The sequence below is a fragment of the Gastrolobium bilobum genome, unplaced genomic scaffold (assembly GCF_033153095.1).
Source record: "Gastrolobium bilobum isolate Gb01-03AN ecotype WA unplaced genomic scaffold, APGP_CSIRO_Gbil_v1 utg1221, whole genome shotgun sequence".
NCBI lineage: Eukaryota > Viridiplantae > Streptophyta > Magnoliopsida > Fabales > Fabaceae > Gastrolobium > Gastrolobium bilobum.
This window is the reverse complement of record NW_026897257.1, coordinates 2,429,867-2,454,382: the sequence shown is the minus strand read 5'-3', so window position 1 is coordinate 2,454,382 and position 24,516 is coordinate 2,429,867. Positions and strand designations below refer to the sequence as shown.

Sequence of the window (24,516 nt, the reverse complement as noted above, 5' to 3'; positions counted from 1 at the left end):
TATGGGGTCCCAAGTTTTATAATCACGAGGAATATTGTATAAAACACAAACACCGGTAAGAAAGTTTAATTTGTGGTGTTTGTGTTTGTGTTCGTTGTACCTTACTTACTTGTTTAATGAATTGTTATTAACCATGCCAGTCTGTGATTGATTGCTTTGGTCTATATTTCATGTCGGCTTCTTCACTTCACACATCACAAACATAAATAAAGCTGTCTTGCTTTTGTCCAGCCTCTGTTTTCATCACCTTCTCTTCTTCACTTCACATTAGTACCTACCCATTTCATGCTTTTCCATTTTTTCTTACTTCTCTTTTTTCCTGTGTCCACCCTCATGAATATGGTGCCTGCAAGGTGATTCTTTATGTCATCAACGTATCTGGGGGATGAGCCTTTTTTCTTTTTTCTTTTTCTTTTTGATGTTTGGTGTTGCTATTGAAATGGTTCTGCTGCACAGGTTATGACTTCTTGGACTTCATCGGCTTCACTTGTGTTCCATTCTTTGCTGATGCGGACTGTTTCAGCTCAAAGTGCTTGTTTTCGGTGTTTTGATTAGTCCAACCAGAAAAATTCCATTGTTGGGATTTGCTCCTATTTGAGATTTGGCACTGACATGACATTTGTGCTGGGTGGCTTGAGTTCTCGAATATTAAGCTTCTAGTTGTTGAATTTGGAATACTTGAATCCCGTTTTGGTCGGAGTTAGCAATTAGTTGCATTTCCGGGGAGAAGGTTAAGCTTTTTGTTGATTCTACTCAATATTATCGGAGACTTTATTCTGGGCACTGTTGGAGATTCTTCTTCTCCGTGTTCGTTTATGGGGTAGTGCTGCTGCTGCTGCTATTGGAGGATGAGTTGCAGTTAGGATTATCTTCTTGTGAAAATCTTAGGGAACAAAGTCAAATCTTGTTGCTAGAAAAGGCCAGGTGTTAAATTTATTTTTCATAGGTCGTAATGAAGACTCCACCCAATGGTTACTTGCCTAATTCTGGCGAAGGTGGGTTTTCTCAAGGTTTACTGCCTCATTTTCTCTCTCTCTCTCTCTCTCTCTCACTGCTTGTGTTTTCCAGTTTCATCTTACATAACCCTGTTCAGTGACTCCGAGGATGATAGTTTTCAACGAAAATGCTACTTTTTTTTTTTTATTTGTTGAATAAATTTAATAGCATTACAGATGGAATAAATGTGGCCATATGACATGTTCTTGTCCAAAAAATGGATGGCTGTTAAATGGTTGTCTTAGATATCCTACATGCATTAATTCGCCAATTTTTATGAAGAAAAATTATGAAGGGAACGGTTTTCAATCTCACTTTGTAGATGCTGATCTTTTACATAATTTTTCTTTTGTTTAGCCGGCCCTCTTCTCCAGAAGATATGTCTTTTTCACCCTGAACTGAATATCTGTGATACTGTGGCTTATTCCTTCATCTTTAATTTGTTGCATATTTCTCTCCCCTTATTTTTCCTTTATGTCATTTTTTATTCTCTTCTGAATTAAAGTAAAAGCAGTTTTAGTGTTAATCACCAAGGTCCATTGTGCTTTGGATAAAATCTGTGTTTAACTTGTTTACATACTTTGGGAAATCTGTATATTCGGTTTGGTTTTTGATTGAGTGTGGTAATAATATGGCAAATTGTGAGAAAGGGTCAATTTTTGCTTCTGAAGTTTAATTGCGAGAAGGAAAATAATAAAATTTCTCCTTCTGGACTTCGTTAAGTTACTATGAACTTTCTCAATAGTTATATTTGCGCCTGTCATCTTTAGTTGGAGTAAAGCTTGCTTTCCCTTGAAAAGGAGCATCCTATTCTAAGCCCATGCCCCATATGAAGTTGTGTTTCTTTGAGCTCTTAAAACTTGTTTTTGTTGTGTATTATAGAGCATGGATTCAACAATTTCAGTCTTTTTCTTCTTCGTTTCCACTCCACCCATACAGTCATAAAGAAGCATTATAAAAACTTTTAAAGCTAACATTTACTTTATAATATTTGAATATTTCTGTTAAAAGGAGTAACATTTTTTTTGTTTTGATAATAGGAGAAAGGAAGACCATCAATTCAGAGTTATGGCATGCTTGTGCTGGACCTTTGGTTTCTTTGCCTCCTGTTGGAAGTCTTGTGGTTTACTTCCCACAAGGACACAGTGAGCAAGTATGTTTCTTCTGCCATGATTCTATGAACATGATATACATTTCTGTATTTTGGTTGCTGATGGAAGCTTCTTTTCACTTCTGTACCTTTCAGGTTGCAGCGTCCATGCAAAAGGAGACTGACTTCATACCCAGTTACCCTAACCTTCCGTCCAAGTTGATTTGCATGCTTCATAATGTTGCCCTGCATGTACGTGCACTTTCCAGTTTCCAAACATGACATGACTGTTCTGCAATAATGAAAACTTGTGAAGAAGATTTTTTATAATTTTTATGATGTATATTTCATCTCCACTGAGATTTACTTTCCTTTAGTGACAATTTTAGATCATGCCTAGTTATCTGAATAAACTAGTTTGTTAAGAATGTTTTTTTGTATGAATTTTTTTTGACATTTCTGGATAATGTATATAAATTATCTTAGTTGTCTTCAGCTACATCTTAATCTTATAGTTGAACATTCTACCTGTATTTTTGTTTAATCTTCTGCTTTTCTTGTTGTATGTCATTCACCACCACACCAGATATATACCAACCTGGGAGGATAAGCAAAATCATGCCACAATATTAATTTCACAATAATTTGATATAATGATCTGTCTAAAGTTTTCTTATGGGGAAATCTATACACATATATTGATATTCTTGTGAATTTTGGATCAGGCTGATCCTGAAACAGATGAGGTCTATGCCCAGATGACTCTTCAACCTGTAAATAAAGTAGGTTTGCTGTTCAATCTGAGAATTTGATTATGGTATCTGGGTTTTATTTCCCACCTTTTCTTTAACGTTCTCTCAAGCAAATGATGTGTAAGTTGTAACTATATCAAAGATTGTTTGATTTGCCTCTTCTACAGTATGAAAAGGAAGCAATACTGGCATCAGACATGGGTCTCAAACAAAGCCGTCAACCTACTGAATTCTTTTGCAAAACTCTTACAGCTAGTGACACAAGCACTCATGGTGGATTTTCTGTGCCTCGTAGAGCAGCTGAGAAAATATTCCCACCTTTGGTGCGTGTAGAACATTTACATTTTCCTTGATTCTTTGTGGAAATAATTGCAAGAGGCTTACGAGATACATCTGGGTTTTCCGCCGTATGCTGACCATAAGTGTGTTTGATAGGATTATTCAATGCAACCTCCCGCCCAAGAGCTTGTTGCCAAAGATTTGCATGACAATACTTGGGCATTTAGACATATTTATCGGGGTATTTCCTCTTTAACATATTCTTCATTCATTGCCATCTTTTTTTAATATGTCGTCATTAGTATGTTATATGCTTTATTGATGAATCATTGAAATCCAGTATTTGCCAAACCACCAAGGCATATATTATCTCGTCGGTTGATCTTAGAATCATCTTATCAGTTGTTTGACCAAATTATGAATATAGAAGCTGTTCAATTGATGTTTTACAAAATATGAATGCTGAAATTGCTAGCATATGGCTACAGGACAACCAAAGAGGCATCTATTGACTACTGGTTGGAGTGTATTTGTCAGCACAAAAAGACTGTTTGCTGGAGATTCTGTTCTTTTTATCAGGTAAGAATATATTTTTTTTATGCAGGAATTTCAGGAATATTTTGATTCCTTGTTGCTGAGAAAATTGTTTTTTTTTGGGGAAATTTTTAGAGATGAAAAACAGCAACATCTTTTAGGTTTAAAGCGTGCTAATAGACAGCAGCCAGGACTCTCTTCATCAGTAATATCCAGTGACAGCATGCATATTGGCATACTTGCTGCTGCAGCTCATGCTGCTGCAAATAACAGCCCATTTACTATATTTTACAATCCAAGGTACTATTTGGCATGTATGTATGTATGTATTAATATGACACGGAATGGCATCCATTGAATATTTGTAACAGAATCTTACTGAAACGGACAATTTAACAGGGCCAGCCCCTCTGAATTTGTTATTCCATTGGCCAAGTATAACAAAGCCATGTACACTCAACTTTCACTTGGAATGAGATTTAGAATGATGTTTGAAACCGAGGAGTCTGGAGTACGCAGATATATGGGTACAATCACTGGGATTAGTGACTTGGATCCTGTCAGATGGAAAAGTTCACAGTGGCGCAATCTTCAGGTATTATTAAACCATTTCTTTTTTATGAAGAAATAGATGCATTATTTGAATAACTAGATATGACCGTAGAAAAAGTTATTTCGCTCTATTTCCTATTTTATGGAATTGGTATGAAGAATATTTTCCTAGTGCCTATAGTTTCTATAGACTGGTTAATTATTTAACAAGATGTTTTTTTGTTTCCTTAGTTTTGAGTAACTCATAACATCCATTATGGTCTACTTGGCCCTCTGTTTTTGTCTCCCATGGTAGTAGTATCTGCCTTACTGTAGTTTTACGGATCCTCTTTATTGGCTTATTGAGGCATTCATGTTTGAACTATTGATAGGTTGGATGGGATGAATCAACAGCTGGCGATCGCCCAAGCAGAGTTTCAATTTGGGAAATAGAGCCAGTAGTGACTCCTTTCTACATTTGTCCACCTCCATTTTTTAGGCCCAAGTTCCCCAGGCAACCAGGAATGCCAGGTAGCAAGAGTCACCCCTTAACTAGTTCAGCTTTAATGCCAAGATTCCTTACTGGCCTCCATTGATATCTCTGGTTCACTCACTGCCTAACAAAAAACTTCCTTAGATTGTTTTCTCCTTGTAAACTGTAAAGAACAATTCATCTAATTAAATAGAATATCTATTTCCTCTTCAACACAAATATAAGGTGTGGGGAAATTCAATACTGGTTATAGATATACTCAATATATGCCTCACACACATATATAGACATATAGTTGTAAAGAACCATTTCAATCCAAAAGCTTAACTTGTTGGATGAGGCTATATTAATGGTTTTATATTTCTCTAACTATAGTCCGTAAACAGTGTGGTATAGAATTTTAGTTTAGATCCACTAAATTGTCATGCTTATTAGAACTTAATTTAAAGAATTGGTTTGCAGAGCCACAAAATGACTTTGATGTGAATCTACTGGTCCATAATTTTCTTGTTTCCCTTTCTACATTGATATATGAGGTTATGATTCTTCTGTCGTGCTTCTAACATTGACCATCGAGAACATAAATTTTGTTCATTCTATTGGTCATCTCTTGTTAAAAAGCTGGCAATAACTAACTGTATTAGTTGACAATACTCGATAAGTTTACTGCTCTTGGAGTGAAGCTCACATTATGAAAATGACTCCCGATTGTAATATCATTTTTGAAGTTTATCATTCATAAAACCCGCATTTTATTCTCATCCCACCCTAGCATGTTGTGCATGATAAGCGGTGACAGATGATCCTTGCGATTGATTTTGCAGATGATGAGTCTGATATAGAAAATGCTTTCAAGAGAGCTGTGCCCTGGCTTGGAGATGACTTTGGCATGAAGGAAGCCTCAAGTTCAGTCTTTCCTGGTTTGAGTTTAGTGCAGTGGATGAGCATGCAGCAGAATAATCAGTTCTCTGCTGCTCAATCAGGATGTTTCCCATCCATGCTTTCACCTAATACTCTGCAAAGTAACCTTAGCACTGATGACCCATCCAAGTTATTGAGCTTTCAAGCTCCTGTCCTCTCTGAATCGAGTCTTCAATTTAACAAACCTAATTTACCAAATCAAATCAACCAATTGCAGCAGTCCCCAGCATCATGGCCTCAGCAGCAACAACAACTGCAGCAGCAGCAGCAACAACAACTGCAGCAACAGCAACAACAGCAGCTACATCATCAACAACAGCAACAACATCAGCTGCAGCAACAGCAGCAGCAGCAGCAACAGCAACAACAACAGCTACATCATCAGCAACAGCAACAACATCAGCTGCAGCAACAACAACAGCAGCAGCAGCTGCAGTCATTGTTGCAAATACCTATGAACCAGCTCCAGCAGCAGAGGCAACAGCAGCTGCCTGAACCACAAAACCTGCCATTGATGCAGCAACAACTGCCTCAGCAGATGGGACAGCAGCCACAGAAACAGCAACAGCAACAGCAACAGTCATGTCAAAATACTATTATGAATAATGGTGTAGTTGCTTCTAACCAGATTACAAATCAGTTTGTACAGCAACCAGTAGGCTACGCTCAGCTTCAGCAACAGCAATTACTCTCAGGAGGTATTCCAGCCCAGCAAAGTATCCAGCCGGCTAGTAAGAATACATTCCCACTGACATCCCTAACACAAGACTCGCAATTTCAGCAACAGATAGACCAGCAAGCTAGTCTCTTACAGAGGCAGCAGCAACAGACACAGTTGCAACAATCTCCAATGCGGTTGTTACAACAAAGCCTGCCACAGAGGGAGCCACCAGTGACTCAAATGTCACAGCAAAACCCCTCGGAGCAACAACTACAGCTACAGTTGCTAAAGAAATTGCAGCAACAACAGCAGCAGCAGCAACTTCTTTCCACTTCTAGCCCACTTTTGCAGTCTCAGCTTCTACAGCAACAAAATATTCACCAACAGAACCAGCAATTACTGCAGCTTCCTATATCTCAGCATCAACCTCTACAGCTTGGCAATAATGCCTTCTCAACAGAGAAGCTTCTCAATAGCAACAATTTCTCTTCTTCAGCTCTTGTACAGTCACAACAGCTTCCTGCGAATCAATCCCAGAATACACAGAAATCACTTACAATTACTAGAGCTCCCTCTACACTTACAGATGGAGATACCCCCTCATGCTCAACCTCACCATCTACTAATAACTGCCAGATATCTCCATCAAACCTCCTAAAAAGAAATCAACAAGTACCAGCCACATTAGGGAGGAGTTTGGTAGTTGAACCCACTAGTAATCTGATTCAGGAGCTTCAGAGTAAGTCTGACATGCAGATCAAACACGAGTTCCCCAGTGTAAAAGGACCTGACCAGCTAAAGTATAAAGGGACAATTACTGATCATCTGGAAGCTTCTTCTTCTGGAACATCTTATTGTCTTGATCCTGCTAACGTCCAGCAGAACTTGCCATTTTCCAACTTCTGCATGGATGGGGATGTCCAATCTCACCCTAGAAACAATCTACCATTCGATAATCTTGATGGTCTATCGCCTGATACTATGCTTTTAAGGGGATATGATTCTCAAAAAGATCTTCAAAATTTGTTGTCTAATTATGGTGGTGCTCCAAGAGACATTGAAACTGAGCTGTCAACTGCTGACATCAGCTCACAGTCATTTGGAGTTCCAAGCATGCCTTTTAAGCCTGGTTGCTCAAGTGATGTTGGCATAAATGATACTGGGGTTTTGAATAATGGCTTGCGGGCTAACCAAACTCAACGAATGCGAACATATACTAAGGTTTGTCATTTTTTGACAATTGCAAATCTATTTAGGTTTGGTATATATTTACTCTCTGCATTGTGTGCCTCGATGTTTAATGAATTGTAGGCATGTTTGCAATTTTAAGGTGCAAATTAAACTTCATTGGGATTTATATATTTTAGTAGCTCTATGCTTCTTATAGACTATAGATCTGGATTCTGAGATTCCAAGCTTGACTGTAGGGAATCCCCATTCTGGTCGTTGTTTCTCCTTTTCTTTTTATCTTACATTTCTCTATCTCTTCGATGTTTTTCTAAAGAAAAAAGAAATGGATTGTATTTCAGCATCCATTTACTAGTCTGAGCTGCAAGCTGAAGGAAATATTACTGCAGTTTAACGACATGAACGTTTTTTTAAGTTCATTTCTAGTAAGCTTATGCTTTTGTTATTTTTAACATTTCCAGCCCAACATTCATATGTTTTGTCTATGGTTTTTGAGTCCAACTCAATTCATTTCTAAGTTCATTTTGTTTTACTAGAGAGCTTCTCGTTAACCTTTTTTTCCATCTTGTTTAGTCTCTAATGCTATTGTATCTTTGTAAATTACCTTAAACCTGCACTTTGTACTACTCTTTGTATTGTCCTTTCGGAATATTTGGTAATATACTATTATAGTTGTGAGGGGTGTTACATCATTAATGTCATTCCCGAAGCAGTGCCATCTGGAAAACCACCCTCTAATGCTTTAGCCTTGCCTGCCTGTGTTTTGTATTCTTTAGATGATGTATTCAAATGTTCTACAAATTTTGTAGGTTCAAAAGCGTGGCTCTGTTGGAAGATGTATTGACGTCACCCGTTACATGGGATATGATGAACTCCGGCATGATTTGGCCCGAATGTTTGGGATTGAAGGGCAGCTAGAAGATCTTCAAAGGACTGACTGGAAACTAGTTTATGTGGATCATGAAAATGACATTCTTCTTGTTGGTGATGACCCTTGGGAGTAAGTAGTTAATTGCTTGGTAGTTTGTAGGCCTACTATTTCTGCAATTCTGGTTTGTTTTCTTGACCTTCGATGTAAAATTCCTTGCAGAGAATTTGTAAGTTGTGTCCAGAGCATAAAGATATTGTCATCTGCTGAGGTGCAGCAAATGAGCTTGGATGGGGATTTAGGTAATGTTCCAATCCCCAATCAAGCTTGCAGTGGGACTGACAGTGGCAATGCATGGAGGGGACAGTATGATGATAACTCTGCAGCCTCATTTAATAGGTAAGGATGTCAAATACTGACATTTTGGAGCAGTCAACTTGTTGATTCTGAGAGGAGGAAAACCAACTTAACCTTTAAAACTTCTGGTTGGTGTTTCTTTATATCACAAATGGAAAGGAGACATATTCATTACAAATGATGCAGTTGATGGGGTATTGTAGAGAGGTGGACACATAATTGCATCCTAATTCTGTGTCACCACTTTAATGGTGAGAAATTTAGATCCTTAGATGTACCAAGGACAGATTCCTTTACTGTTAATGTTACATATCCTACCTTGGAATCAGTTTTCTTGTGGATGTTGAGCTAGGATTTTTTTTATATTTTTCTTTTATCATTTTTTGCAAGGTACGGCAGTATAGTGTATGATATGACCGTTCCTATAAAAGATTAATTTTTACTTAGCTCTCTGTAAAACTTGCGATGGTTTAAAGTTATAAACGAAAGTGAGGTGTCTAATTGATGGCTGGGACAATTAAGAATGCACGCCAATTCTAGCTATTGTGTAAATTTCCTAGGCTGTTTCCGTTGTGGCAATCATGGAAGAAGTTCTTTTATGGATGAAGATAACTTTAACCATTGTATAAAGTTCCTGGGAATTTGCCTACGTCATTGGCTTGCCTTAACCATTTGAGAAGCATTCGGCTAGAAAGGAACATCGTTAATATAGTCCTTGAAACCATAGAATTATAAGATACAAGACCAAGTTTATTTTGGGATTTCTTTCCATATATTTGTATGTTGGATCTCCTAACAAGTTAAAGGAACGCCTTCCGAAGACGTTGTCCTTGAAATGCAATTTTGTAGACAGTTGAATTGAGTTTTAATTATTTGGGAAGAGTAGTCCGGTATGATCCAGCCCGAAATAAATCCTATTGTTAAACAAAAAATGACATGTTCATGTGAAAAAATCATAATCATATAAAGGTGAATCAATGGTTATAATTTTATAACTATCAATTTCAATATTCTTTCTCTTTTTTTATCACTATTAATCCACATTTATATGGTTATGATTTCTCACATGATCAATCATATCATTTTTTTTAACGCTAGAAATTCACTCCCCAAAACTAATAGTTTATCAGTCCTGTGAAAGAACCATAAGTCCAACCTGTTTCCCTAGGACCAATCTATATTGATGGAATTCCTGCAAGGATGATTTTAACACCTTCACCTCGATATCTCCAGTTGAACAGCAACAACCTTGCTGGGTAGCTGCCTTCAACCTTGTAATATTACAGCAACATGTACACAATTGATCTCGGAGCAAACAGGACCGAGTGGCTTGGGCAAAACCAATCTTGTATCAATATACTAAGGTTACTAGGCAAATATCCCCGAAAGTCTGTGGTGCCTTTCACAACTCCGTGTTCTTGATCTTGCATGTAACAAGTTGTATGGTCGTATTCCTGCATGCATGGGCAAAATGCTAGTCCTTGAACTGGTCTTGGAATCAGTTGAGAGGGAGCATACCAGCAGACATTGGAGCACTGCCTCAACTAAAAAGTCTAAACCTTTCAAGCAACCATCTCTCAGTTGCGTTGGTGACTTGGTGGTTTAGCATATACTTTTGAGCCATCTGAACTTGTCTCATAACAACTTGTCTGGCGAAATATCAAGTAATAATCAATTCCAGACCCTTCCATCTCATGACAAGTTATGTTCTATTTAAGCGTAGTACTGGGTTGCTGGGTGAGATTTCTGAGTTGCTTGCCGCAGCTTGGTGACAAAGAGATCTTGGAGACATGTCTACTTTCGGCTTGTTGATACGCCAAGTTCAATTGAATTCTTATAAAAAAAAATTTCGGCCTTCAAGCAACTGGCTGTCATAGCATTGGCTACTACGCGTTGACCTATTGGTTTATGAATTGCCTTCGTTATAGTACTTTTCTTTTTTCTTTTTTTATTTCTTGCCCCTGTTAATTCATATTAATTGCCTCTCCTTTCCGGATTGGATGCTTATATATGTCTTGTGGATTTCCTTCAATTTCTTGTTCCTGGAATCGAATCAAAATCGTTTTTTTCTCTCTAACCAAACATTTAGTCCATAGGCCATGGTAGAATAAATATCCATTTCCCTCGACATTTAACGCACAAAAATTGAAGTTACCAAATAAAAATTTGTTACTAGGAAAGGACAGCCATAACATCCGAGGCCCTTAAAGCAATGTAGTCAGAACCATCTTTGCCCTTGAAGTCATTCCCCGCATATTTGGAGTACAGAACTGTATTCCCTGGTGTGATTGATAACGGTTTTCTGTTACCTTCCTCATCCAGAGGCCCTGGACCAACTGCTATCACCTGTAACATTCATAATAGAGCAGAAGATTATGAACTAATCTCAGAAACTGAAGAGCAAGATTTATTCGAAATCATTATTTCAAGCAAACCATTGTTACTCCACAACAAAGGTACCCGTCTAAAACAAGGAAATACAACACTAGCAAGTATCAATTAAATTATCCAAAACATATTCTATCTACTCAGGCAATTTTTTTCAGGAGTGTTGTCAATATTAACTATAATATCTTATAAAACACAACTAATGGGAAAACTCACTGTTCCAATAGATGGTTTCTCCTTAGTTGCCTCTGTGAGCAACAGACCTCCAGCAGTTGTTTTCTCAGCTTCTGCAACCTGTAGTAAATATTTAACCAAATCAATAGATACCATCATTATCACAAGCATGTCAGACAAGCACAAATTATATTGTCTGTAAATGCTACACCCTTAATGCAAAATACAGCTAAAACAGAGAATTAAATGTGCAGAACATCAATACAACTCGAGTATTAGATTATTAAATACACAATTGACAAATGATCCGATGCCATTCACCATCTAACATCAAACATCAAAATAAACAAAGCTATAAAGAGTAAGCACCTTTATCAAGACTCTATCATTCAAGGGTTTAAGATCCTTGACCTCATCGGTTTCAAGGATACCAATGATGTCATCGTCCTTCAGTATAAGATGTTTTGAACCATTAAACTCCACCTCAGTCCCTGCATACTTTGAATACACAACTTGTGCACCTGTCTGTACAAAGAAATGCATCACATAAGTTTAAAATTAGTAAAAGCAACACCCCACCTCCCACAAAAAAGAAAAAATGATGATAGATTAAAGGGTTAACGATTTCCTAAATAGTAAAATCACCTTCACACAAATGTCCACTTTGCTCTTCCCAACTGACTTCCCTTCTCCAACAGCAACCACCTCACCTCCTTGAGGCTTGCTTTGAGCAGTTGTTGGCAGTATAATTCCACCCTCAGTCTTCTCTTCTGCATCCTTAATTTTTACCAGTACTCTATCTCCCAGAGGCTTAACAGAGGTGTGCTGCTTAACAAAATGACCAATTAGGCACAAGTAGCACTGAATTAAAACATATATGTAAAAACCAAAATACTAGAAATAGAAAAAATCTCAGGGGCCAGGACTTATATATCAACAATCATGTTAGGTTCCATTACAAAGACTACCCAGAAAAGAAGCATCCAAACTATAATGTCTGTCAATTTACAAGCAAAATAAGATAGAAAGTTGGACCCACTTCGATATGAAAATGAAAGATAATAGGAAACGAAAATAAGTGGTAGAAAATTGTTTCAATAAAAAAAGGAAAGATATATCACATGTGTTCATCAGCTGCGTTTCCAATGCTCTCAAGCATAAAACCAAATGAATTGCTTTTTCCAAAGAGTAATTTTACCAAACCCACCAGACTCAATAAACAGGACAAAACCTTCAAAATGCTAGTCCAAGAAGAGTTTTGCTAATGCTAATATTGGACTTTCCTAAAACAATCACAATAGGTTCTTACGCAAAGAGCATCAGATTGTACGACTGATGCTCCTTCTTCCGGGAAGGAATTGTGGCAATGTCACAAGCTGGACAAACCATAAATAGCAAATGAAGCACATAGGTGAAACGCATTCAAATTTTTCTCAGATGTAATCAACAACCCAAGACCCAAAAAGATAAAATTTAAAAAAAAAAAAGTACCTTAGGGGCGACAACAGTGACGGCTTTGACAACCAGAGACGGGAACGACCTTTGTGTGAGATTGCCAAATCGTATATTCCTGATTGAATGAAATTGAAGCGCTGAAGGTCGAAATCCTTCAAATGACGGCAAGTTCCTCGAAGAAATCGAGGACGCAGTAAGCTGAGCGGTCGCCATCGGAGCGTGTTCTTCCTATCTGCTCAACAAATGAATTAAAATAAAAAAATTAAACTACGCTACGAGAACAGAACATGTACGAGAATCAATGCTTTTAGAGTCAGTGTTCTTCGAGCATATTTTATGTCGTTTCTCGAATGATTTTTACTTGAAGCGAGCAAACGGTTATCCTTCGAGATTAGGTAGTTATCCAATTAAATTTTCTTAATTTTCCCGACAAACGAAAAGCTTAGTCGTTTAAGGGGACAAAAATAGAACTTGAGTAGAGAATGTACCTTAATCAAAAGAATGCTACGAAGCTTGTGAAGTGGAGGATCTATGAAAAGATAAACCCTAAACAAATTGGGGTTTTATCCGATAATAGAGCCTTCTAGAATTCTCAACTCAAGAGACTTAGTGTGGCAGTGTGGTTTACGCGCCTGTCGTGTTCATGTGATATTGTCCGGTAAAAATAAATGGAAAACATTTTTTCATATTGTACGAAAATTTATTTCTGTTATAAAAAAAAAAATTTAATTCTCATGGTATGACATTTTGATTTGTGTACAAAGTTTTTTTTTTTTTAATAAATGTGGAGTCTACAAATAATTAAGTGACAACATAAAAATTAAATTCTCATGCAATACGAGAAAATCAAACACAAGAATAAAAATTATTACTGTTATCCATCAAAATTAACTTTTATAGCATTGTTAAAAGCAACGGTTTAAGAAGGCCTCAAAAAGAGACCAACATATAGCGGAACCAAAAGTCCAAAACTCTTATGGGACAAAGTAAAAACAAGCCCAGAATGTACCCAAAAAAAAAAGCCCAGAAAACCTCCTATGGTTCCAACCCTAATTGTAGATTCAGGGCCGTTTGGTATGCGAGATTCTTGAAGATTTTTGAGAAATTAAATTTTTCTAAATTTTTAATTTTCAGATATTATCGTAAACTGTATGTAAAAATCATATTTTTAAAAATTGAGATTCTCAGATAAAAAAAAAAAAAAAATTCTCTACCAAACGTCCCCTCAAGGTAATCCGACTCAAGCTCTTGAAACAACGTCAGCATGACCTACTCAAATATTAGGATCACATTATAATTTTTTTTTAAATAATTGTAGCATTTTAAATTTTAAATAAAATTACATTACATGTGTTAAAATTTTAAATATGAATAAATCCAAACCATGAAAACAATAATTAGAAGCAAGAAGGGCATACAAATATAAAAAAAAAACAATTAGATTTTTAATATCAATCCTATGGGAAATTCACTGCTGGTAAAAATAGTATATAACAAAATTATTTTGATAAACAAAAATTTAGTTAAAAATATTAAATATTTAATGAGTAATAGCCCATATAACAAAATCAATAAGCACACATCAACTCTCAAGTCTTAATAAAGGCTTGCAGTCCACGTTAATATTTGAATTGAGAAACATGTGGGCAAAAGTATGTATAACAAGCAAATGATATAGCACATACAAAATGATAAAAAATAATTAATTAGTAACTAAATGATGAGTAAGCTAATTAACCCAACTAATATTCCAACCAACCTATGTATACTAACAATACTGTGAAAGAATTGGTCTTTTTTGTCCTGAATTTTATAATATATAAAAAAACTTCTAACGTTATTTTAAGTGAAAAATTATTCTTGTAAAGAATAATGCCCGAGTTTATCATTTATAAGTATACATTTGTTTAAAAAAATAGAAATACCTTAAATTCTTTTAAAATACAATTCAAACGCTCACAACCAAACACTTATTTTTGGGTAATTAGACATTCAAGCATACTTGACATCAATTTAAAGTAAATAATATAAATTATTTTACTAAAAACTTATTTACCAGTAAAGTTAAGATAATACACAATTAAATTTTTAAAATCTAATACATTAAAAAAAATCATATGAACTACGTCACTGATTGGTACTGAAAACGACAGTGTTGGATGGGTGAGGCAACCCGATATCCTGATGAGGAATGAAAATGACCAGATTATGAGAATGGAGAAATAACAAGCATAGTCTCTCCCAGGCTGGGAGGCAGAGGCGGAGGGAGGGGGGCTAGGGCTTGGCGACCGCCCCCTTCCAGAATTTGATGAATTTTTTTCTTTTAATAATTTTTTAAAATGTTCTGGAGGTAGTTATGGAGATGAATGTTCTGGAAGTGAGTATAGTAACGAGCATGAAGATCATTTTGGTGGAGGATATGATATGACTACGGAGACTAGAATATTGAAGGCTTTTTCTGAAAGCACTGATTTTAGTAAATATATATTATGATAAGGGTTATGCATGTATAGTCTGTAGATACTAATAATTATGTGTAACCTTACGTTTGAGTTTTAAACCTTTAGTATTTTGTATAATAGTTTTTTAGTATCTCTTTGTTTGTTGCTTCATACTTAGCAACATTAATTCTACCATGGCAATATACTTCTGTATTTCACCTTGTAATAAAATAAATCACGAGATTATTGTATATCTTGTTAAGGTTGTTTTACTCTCTCTCTTTCTTTTCTTTTTTACTATTCCTATTGTAAATTTTGTGGTGTGTGAGGGTGGTTATTGTGTGTGTTTTCTTTTTTTCTAGCCCTGCTACTTAACAAGAGTATATAGTATTAAAATTTATATTTCTTATTATTTTTTTAAATAAATCATTTTGATCCTTTTTTTGGATACAAGTTGTAATTGAACACATAATCTAACATACCAAAATCCCTCACTAGATCAATTCTAATGGCTACACTGGATTTGGTGTTTTATTCAATAAATTTTACATTTTTTGGATGAAAAATTGAGTGAACAAAATCTAGATTTGGTGGTATTAAATTTCTTAACATTTATTACACATGGTTATAAAAAAAGAAAAAAAAATCCGTCCCCTCTAATTAACAATACTGGCTCCGCCTCTGCTGGGAGGGGAGTAGATTTTTGGTGCAACCACTATATATTTTTTCTAATAAAAAATAGAAAAAAAAAAGAGAATATTGAAGAAAATAATTATTAAAACAACAGTAGTATAAAGATTTTTTTTCATATTTAATAAATAATGTATCGAATAATCGCTATATCTATAATACCGAAAATATTTCGTAGGAGGAAGCTCATTCATGACGTAACGTAGAGGTCTCCATTCCCGCACGTGGATGTGCGTGTCTGCTGTTTCCCTGACCCTATTCAAGAATTTTCATTTTTTCTTTATTTATATATTATATAACTAAATCACGTTTATTATAATACAAAAAAGTCAATAAAAGTGAATGAAATGTATTAATAGTTCGTATAAATAAAGACAATATATTTTCTCATGTTAAATAAAAAAAAATTTATTTCATGCACATATAAAAAATTAAATGAGATCCACTTTTTTTTTTATCTCTTTTTTTAGTGGGTCACACCCACTTTTTCATTTAATATGAGAAACTATATTCTCATAAATAAAATAGGATACATTAAATAATATAGAGATTTTTTTTATTCTTTTTCTGGTAAACATTTTTTTAATTGTTTTTAAGAGTATATGAGAGTCATACAATAATTATACGTTTACATGACGATCTAAATTCATATTTTTATTTATGAGGATAATATTTTTCTTTTAGCTAATCATATATACTATTTGTTTAATTACCAAATAAATTATATATGTTATTTTTTAACTATTTATGCTTTACTAAGTTTTAAGATTTAATTTTATTCCCGTGTTTTATATTATTTATATATACAGTGAATTACATTTTGAAAAAAAAAAGTTATTAAACATTTGACATCAATTCAATCTATGATAAATATTATAACACGAAAAATATATAGCATGCTTAATCTTAAATAATTACGATATATATGTATTCTTTAAATTATTTAAATATATTATTTTTATAATAATAGCTCCTATTGTTATCAACTTATCATCAACTCCTATGATAGAATTCAGCCTATCACATAGATCTATTACTATAAAAATGGTGCCACCCCTCCTAAACCTCCCTTTTCTTTTCTGTGTGTGTTTTTTTAACATAAAAAAGGGAAACGACTAATGTAACACAATCCGGTTGGTTCGTTCCTCTTATTTATCTTAAATGAGAAAAAATAAAAAAATTATTCTCTTTTATAAAATATAAATATTTTTATATTTATTCAATTAATAAAATAAGCAATACAATATTATTAATTATCAATGAATGCTGGCATAGGTAATAATCATTGATGAAAAATTTGCATAAATTTATTAATTAAGTATAATTGTTCTTTAAATGTGTATCCTTATGATCAATTAATGGATCAAAATTTGTAAAAATATTCATATAATTAAATAAAACTGATTTTTAAACAAAAAGTAATTAATGATTTTAAAAATATTTCAACAATTCCTTTATGAGAAAGGATATTCTTACTACAAAAAAAATCCACTACCAATCTAATCACCATTAGATCAAAAAGAGAATGCTGAAAAGTTTCTAAAGAGAGAGAAAATACTGATCTAATGGTAATTAGATAGGTAGTGAATTGATAGTGAATTTTTTAAATAGTAAGAATATTCTCCTCTTCTTTTATAATCTAACTCCAAACAAAAATTTAGTTTTTATGGATTCTTACCAATTTTCAGATTCCATTATGTAACCTTGAGTTGTTACTCGTTACTAATTCCATATAATGTTCTGAAAAACCGCAACAACAAAAAAGTGCTAAATGAGATTTGTCATTGAAAATATTATTTATCAAGTATATTCAATTAGTTGATTATTTTCTAATATTTTGCTGAAATACAGTTATGGATGAAAATTTGTGTAAATTCATTAATTAATTATGATTTATTTAAAGAAATTTTTCATTCTTTAATTGATTATAAGTATACTCATTTAAAGATAATTATAAACAGTTATTAGATTTACACAAAATTTTTGTTAATGATTAATTACAGGTATTAGTGTTGATTGATAATTATTAACATAATAATATGGATAATATTCTTAAATATTTAATATTTGAAATAAATGAATGTAGGGATATAGGTGTTTTATGGAAAGAATAATAGGAAACTTTTTAATTATTTTTATTTAGATATAAATAATAATAATAGAAAAAGTTGCCCAAAGGAGAAGAGGGGGGGGGGGTTGCCATCAATCACCCTTTAATAACGTCAAACAGCCATCAAAGCATTAATCGGTCTGGAGAGTGAGCCAAATAAGGCATAAGAATCACTATTGGAAGGTGGTATCAAATCACATTTGAGTGTGGGAGGAGAAGACACCATAAAAGAGATGACATAGCTAAAAGAAGTGCACTTCCCGGTTCAAGAATTCGATTCCCGTGGTTAATGCTGATGTATCGAGAAATTGGTACTGTGCATGCCATGGACCAATATTTTGCGTAACTAATACACTAAAACCAAATCAATACAATCCTACCATATAAGGGTTAATGGTTTCTTATATCACATGTTGAGACAAGAAGTAGGTGGGCTTCACATGTTTGTTATGGGTCCCACATATTTTTTATTTTTTTTTGTAATAAGGTCCCACATATTTTCAGTTCGGCTTATTTGCCTGTTGTGTTAGCAAAGAAAAAAATCTTTTCCCATGGCATAAAAAATCATTACTCTTTGATTAAGTGATTGTTTGGATTTTCTTTTCTTTTTTAGTTTTATTTTTCTTATAAGTACGCAGAAGTTAGGCTAAATAGATTTTTATAAAAGTTTTTATACTAAAAATAATTTTTTTTTATATTACGAAAGAGTTCATTTTTTTTGGCAGTAAATACAGATACATTATCTGAATTGAACCCAAAACGACGTTATTTTGGGGCTAAAATCAAAGTGTTTTTATAATTTTAATTTATTTCTGGATTATAATAGTATTTATCATTATAATTTTTAATCTTTTAATCCAAAAATGACGTTGTTTTGAAAGTAAATAAAGATAACTTATCTCTAGTCACTATAGAAATATTTTTCTGATTAAGAAAAAAGTCAGAAGCCAAAAACTCCTAGAAGGAACTTTTTACTCGTATCAGCTTTTCTTGAAATGAGATTTGAGCTTTGAAGCTAAAAAATTTATGCAATCACCAAATAATTTTTAATTCTTTTAAGCCTTTTTTTTTAGTTTTAGTTGAAAAATAGCTTTTAACTTAAAAAAAGAGAAGATCCAAACAGGCTCTAAATTATCTATTGTTTAATATAAAGAGTATGATAACTAATAAATATAGGGTTTAATATTTATCTTGTTGTAAGAGAAAAAACCCTACATGCATAAAACCATAAAAGTGTATAAAATTCATATAAAAAAAAAAAAGAAAGAGGAAAAAATATGGAATCCATATAATTTTATGGGTTTGGTGTTTGTCATTTTAAATGATATAAGTTATGTCATTTTAGGAGAGAGATAGACACAAAAAACGGAAATTATGGGAGAGAGAAAGTGAGTGACTTTTTTTAACTTAAAATTTTAATTTTCTGTGTCTGTATCTCTCTTAAAATGACATAACTTTATGTGATTTAAAATGACAAACACTTTTTCCTAATTTTATATATACATATATAAAAATATATATTTTATTTCTTACAATGAAGCAATAAACCTATAAACATATGCTACCTTTCCCAATTCAGCATGTCTAAAGGAATCATGACATTTCTTTTTTTTTTTAACTCAGATTTTTTACCTACTTTATTCAGATTATGTTCTCAACTAAGCTACAGAATTGAGATATCGCTTTTTTAACTATTAAGTTCACGTGGATTACAAGACGAACGTGGTCCAACAATGTCACCTTCTACCAAAGGTCACAACGCGTAGCTACGAATTATCTGCCACGTATACGAACCACAGTGGGTACGTTGGGTTCGAAAACTTATGGACGCGCCTCGGGGAGTGTTGACCATTCACAGTGAGTCAAACTTCTTCACTCGCTTCAGCAATCAACCCTCGTAGCAATTCGGTCAAACTCATTCATGCACATATATATATATATATAGAGCCGCAAACCATTCACCAACACAAACCACAACAACAGCCAACGACAAATATTAATTCCTCAGCACAACCCAACGTACATCAAGTTTTCACAAAGCATAAAAAAAACATTCTTATTCTTTTGTTTTGCTTTTCCTTTGCTTTGCTACCTGTGACTGTGACTTGTTCGGAATCAAAAAACATATAACAAAAGATGGTGAAGCCGACCATTGGAAAACCCGAGGAGCAAAGCGAATCAAAGTACAGAGGGGTCCGAAAGAGGAAGTGGGGCAAATGGGTATCCGAAATAAGACTACCCAACAGCCGCCAGAGGATTTGGTTGGGATCCTACGACACTGCCGAGAAGGCGGCGCGTGCTTTCGACGCCGCCATGTTCTGCTTACGTGGCCGCAACGCTAGGTTTAATTTCCCTGATAACCCGCCCGATATCGCCGGCGGCAGGTCCATGACTCCCTCACAAATTCAGGCCGCCGCATCCCGTTTTGCCAACTCGGAGCCCCACGAGGGACATTCGGGTCGACCCGCTTCCACCGAATCGCCCGTGGGATGTTCGTCGGAGGGCACAATTTTGCATACTGAATCTCCGTCGCCTTCTCTCTCGGAGGGGACTGTCCAAACGGACAGTGACATCACCATGAACGGTTCGTTTCCGGATTTGTTCACCCCGATCGGGTCGAGTAGTCATGCATCCGATTATGAGATTTTTCCGGGTTTTGATGATTTTAGCGGTAATTTCTACGTGCCCGAAATGCCAAATGTTAATTATGGAGAAGAAAACATGGATGGATTGATAGTTGATGACTCTTTCTTGTGGAATTTCTGAGGATTGATAGTTGTTAACTATGGTCCGCTAAATCCTATTCACCAGCAAAGCGGGTCATGGTTGTGGATAGTTTTATTGTTTCCGGAACTGTAACAACAACCCGGGATTCTATCCGGGTTTGGATTGGTTAATTTTTACACTACCAATCCAAACCTCTGCTTATTTCTTTGCTGGTAACAATTTTTTATTTTCTTACCAAGAAACTATGGTGTCCATACCAGCATAAATGAGTAATGCAATTGTCAAAGATAATTGTAAATTTCTCGACAGATATGGTAATATTTTGTGATTCATTCTAACAAATTATAATATTTGATCTCATTCAAAGATAAAGAACTTATGTCTACCTTTTCTTTTTTTAATATTTGTGTTTATCACGTGTGTGTGGAAAGATACATGCATTCAAAAATTAAAATATAAAAATATGGTTCCCATGGTAGGTATAATAGTCCCATATTAAAGGATTATTTGAGACAGAGTTAGACAGACTGCTAGTAATATGGGCCGCTTCCTGTGTCCAATCGTGTGTTTACGTACACGATATTTTTAGATAACAAGAATTCTCAAAATAATCTTTCACGTTTGAAGATTCAATGAGAAAAATTAGATGCATTCTATTTGTTTAACTCCATCTTTACTTCGAAGGTGAAATGCAAAGACAAAGGTACAGGACAAAAATGTCAAAAGTAGGGAATGGCACGATTAACATCATTATTGGACTTGAAAAATGCAAGAGCTTGTTCGCGGAAAGTGTCACAGGGCTTTTGATCAGAAAAGCAAATGCATGAGAATGTTCAATCCAGTAAAAAAGAAATAATAGAAAGGCTCTGACTTATATAAATTCTAAGAGCAAAGTAACTTAACCACATGCAAAAATTTGTGTCGTAGGATAACAGTGGAAACACAATCACACATAGAGTGAAATGAATTATAGGAAACTAGAAAGCAATATGCAAGATAGAAAAATTGATGAAAATCAAGCCTGAGCCCAATATTGAATACTATGTCCTTAAGACAATTTTGTCTCCTGAACTGTGTCTAAGGTTCGTGGTCAAATACCTTCCAGAATAGAATATGTTATCTTTGTTTCGACAATGGCACAATCAGAAGAAAAAACACCAGCAGAAACAACGAACGCTTGATCAATCGCAGACAAAGCCGGTATCTGAGGATTTTTCTTGGCAGAGTTTCAGTAAGGAGTCAAGAAAATTTGTTATTTGAATTTACTGAATACTGATATTTATCAGAGATGAACGGTCGCTAAAGACACACCGAAGAGGCACGACTATTTGTAAACGAAGAAAAGGCACGACTGTTCAGAAATGAAAAGACATGACACTTTCAACTTCTAATTCATAAGCATTTATATAATAATCCCCTACATGAATAAGAAGTTTATCCTCTTTGACCATTTGCATTTCGAGCTAGGTACAATCTACGACTGATCAATGAGCAACAATTGCATCTGTGGACGCAATGCCTTGTAATCGTCTCTAGTAAAACTTGTTGGGTTTACTCGGTCAATCAATGGACATGATGCCTTATAATCGTTGACCTTTGAATGTAAACCAAGATAATAGAAAACACATAATTGTTCTTCGAACGTGGTTGGTCCTCTGTTTGAGTCCATTTTGGCCATGGAAACCTCCTGGTTCTGTAAGTGTATTAGAGAATATGACATTGTCATAATTTCACAAAAATGACCCTCACTTCACACTTATATAGGTGATTTCTGGAAGTGCATCCCAACATACACTGTCAGAACATATCGAAATTAGAAATCACTAAAAGATTACTTGCTTACCCTTTACTTATGCATTGTCTTGTCTAGGAATGAGCATGAGTTTTGAAAAATTAACTCCAGAGTGCTTATTCGTCAATCATCACTTGGTTTTCTCTTTGGAACTAGTTCGTGCGATCTCCAGTACTCTTCTAAGTAGAGTTTCCGCAATTATCAACATTTTAATAGCCTTAAACACATTCCTTTTGACAAACTATACATTTACTCTCTAGTTACACATTTGGTTAGCGGATTCGCAATTCACATAGTCAATGGTGATAGCCTTATGGTATCATGTCTTCGACGTATATGTCGAGATTTACCATTATAGATAACATTCCTTGCTCTTTCGATCGCTTCCTGACTATCACAGTGTATGCACACTGCAGGCACTGGCTTCGGCCAGTTCGAAATATCCTCAAGGAAGATTCATAGCCACTCGACTTCTTCATCGACTCTATCCAAAGTAATAAACTCTACTTCAATAGTAGACCTTTCTATACAAGTCTACGTGGACGATTTCCAAGAAATTACATTCCCACTAAGTGTGTACATATACCCACTCGTGGATTTAGTATCGGTAGAACTGGTGATCTGTTCGCATCACAATATCCTTCTAGTAGAACTGGATCCTTCTCCTAATGTAGAAATCTTTAGTATGCTATAAGTATCTCAAAACTCAGACTATTGCTTTTCAATGAGACTCTTTTAGATTACTTGTAAAACTACTTAGCAAGTTCACAACATATGCTATGTCTGGTCTAGTGCAATTCATGATATACATTAAATTGCCTAGTACTTGAGCATACTCCTTTTGTGCCTCTACTTGACCAGTATTTGCGTGTATTTCTGAGACCTCGAACTTATCTCAAGAAATCGATAAACACTATTATTAAGTACATATTCAATGAACACACAGTCTACTGTCTTTGGTCTAACTTAACCATTTTCTGTTTTGGAATCGTGACCTTTGCCAAACACTCTCACACTTTAAGATATTTCAAAGTAGGCTTCCTACCTTTGCATATTTCATAGCGAATGTTCTTTATTTTCGTATGAGGTACTCTATTGATTATATAGTTTGTTTTTAAAAAGACTTTCACTGACAAATTGTGGTAAATCAGACATAATCAACATAACATTCATCATTTCTTTTGTCTAATTTTTCCTTTTCACAATTCCATTTGACTGCGGCGCATAAGGAACAATTGTTTGGTGGATAATTCCAAATACAAGACAAAATTCTTCGAAAGGGCCATCATACTCTCCCCTCGATCGCTTCTTATTGCCTTGAGCCCTTGATTTTCTTACTCAATTGAGTTTCAGCTTCACTCTTGTATTGTTTAAATGCATTAACAGCTTCATTTGCTTTTAAGCAAATAAACATAACAATATCTAGTGCAGTCATCTATAAACGTAATAAAATATTTTTTATTGCCACTAGATGGCACATATTTCATGTAACATATATCTGTATGTATTAAATCTAAAGGCTTCGTTGTACTTTCATTAAGAGAAGGAAAATATGGTTTAGTAAACTTCGATTCAACACATACTTGACACTTTTTGTTCAAGCAATCAAACTTTGGCAATAACTCCATGCTAATTAAAGTATTTATCTACTTATAATTTACATGTCCTAATCTAGCATGCGACAAACCAAGAGACTCAAGCAAGTAAGCAAAAGAACCATTATTATTATTATTATCAGGATCCTTGGTTACAATAGTCATAACATTTATCTTCAAGAGACCATCACTAAGATATCACTTTCCTACGTATGTATCATTTTTAGATAGTACAAACTTATCGGAAACAAACACTAGAAGCCTTATTAGATGCGACTGTTCTCAAACGAAGAGGCACAACTGTTCGAAAGCGAAGAGAGGTAACTCTTACAACTTTTTACTCATAACCATTTATACAACACGACATTGATAAAACAGTCATAATAACATAATTAACTTCAGAACGACTAGGGCTTGAGCCTATAAATTCTACACTTAAAATGGACCTTTTATTATCTATAGATAAAGAAAGTC

The 24,516-nt window shown here is 34.6% G+C and overlaps 3 protein-coding genes across 4 annotated transcripts; 2 read left to right on the top strand and 1 right to left on the bottom strand.

The window, feature by feature from the left end:
* The first annotated feature begins 288 nt into the window (after positions 1-288).
* LOC133305563 (auxin response factor 19) lies at positions 289-8,826 on the top strand. 2 transcript variants are annotated; one of them, XM_061505824.1, is made up of 14 exons: positions 289-353; positions 457-995; positions 2,037-2,149; positions 2,243-2,338; positions 2,812-2,868; positions 3,006-3,161; positions 3,274-3,358; positions 3,606-3,696; positions 3,787-3,951; positions 4,051-4,246; positions 4,575-4,713; positions 5,500-7,478; positions 8,255-8,445; positions 8,536-8,826. In XM_061505824.1, the coding sequence occupies exons 2-14, from the start codon at positions 953-955 to the stop codon at positions 8,714-8,716; spliced, it is 3,492 nt and encodes a 1,163-aa protein (XP_061361808.1). In that variant the 5' UTR covers positions 289-353; positions 457-952; the 3' UTR covers positions 8,717-8,826. The 2 variants fall into 2 exon arrangements, with proteins under 2 accessions (XP_061361808.1, XP_061361810.1); XM_061505826.1 differs by lacking the exons at positions 289-353; positions 457-995; positions 2,037-2,149; positions 2,243-2,338 and having other exon boundaries at positions 2,819-2,868; positions 2,981-3,161.
* Positions 8,827-9,531: 705 nt separating this feature from the next.
* On the bottom strand, positions 9,532-13,311 carry LOC133305347 (20 kDa chaperonin, chloroplastic-like). Its single transcript, XM_061505543.1, has 6 exons — positions 13,176-13,311; positions 12,724-12,919; positions 11,878-12,057; positions 11,602-11,757; positions 11,275-11,352; positions 9,532-11,016 (listed from the first exon to the last, which is right to left on the bottom strand). Exons 2-6 carry the CDS (start codon positions 12,898-12,900, stop codon positions 10,843-10,845), a joined length of 765 nt encoding a protein of 254 aa, XP_061361527.1. The 5' UTR covers positions 12,901-12,919; positions 13,176-13,311; the 3' UTR covers positions 9,532-10,842.
* Positions 13,312-20,038: 6,727 nt separating this feature from the next.
* LOC133305348 (ethylene-responsive transcription factor ERF017) lies at positions 20,039-20,694 on the top strand. Its single transcript, XM_061505544.1, has one exon. The coding sequence runs from the start codon at positions 20,065-20,067 to the stop codon at positions 20,692-20,694; it is 630 nt and encodes a 209-aa protein (XP_061361528.1). The 5' UTR covers positions 20,039-20,064.
* Positions 20,695-24,516: the final 3,822 nt, after the last annotated feature.

What these genes read in the sequence shown, in the direction of transcription:
- LOC133305563 (XM_061505824.1), top strand. Translation starts at nt 953, where the DNA reads ATGAAGACTCCACCCAATGGTTACTTGCCTAATTCTGGCGAAG. An exon ending in CTTGCCTAATTCTGGCGAAG is followed by an intron (nt 996 to 2,036) that starts GTGGGTTTTCTC and finishes TTTTGATAATAG; the next exon opens with GAGAAAGGAAGACCATCAAT. An exon ending in CACAGTGGCGCAATCTTCAG is followed by an intron (nt 4,247 to 4,574) that starts GTATTATTAAAC and finishes AACTATTGATAG; the next exon opens with GTTGGATGGGATGAATCAAC.
- LOC133305348 (XM_061505544.1), top strand. Translation starts at nt 20,065, where the DNA reads ATGGTGAAGCCGACCATTGGAAAACCCGAGGAGCAAAGCGAATCAAAG.
- LOC133305347 (XM_061505543.1), bottom strand. Translation starts at nt 12,900, where the DNA reads ATGGCGACCGCTCAGCTTACTGCGTCCTCGATTTCTTCGAGGAACTTG. An exon ending in AAGTGGACATTTGTGTGAAG is followed by an intron (nt 11,758 to 11,877) that starts GTGATTTTACTA and finishes TTCTTTGTACAG; the next exon opens with ACAGGTGCACAAGTTGTGTA. An exon ending in ATGATAGAGTCTTGATAAAG is followed by an intron (nt 11,353 to 11,601) that starts GTGCTTACTCTT and finishes TATTTACTACAG; the next exon opens with GTTGCAGAAGCTGAGAAAAC.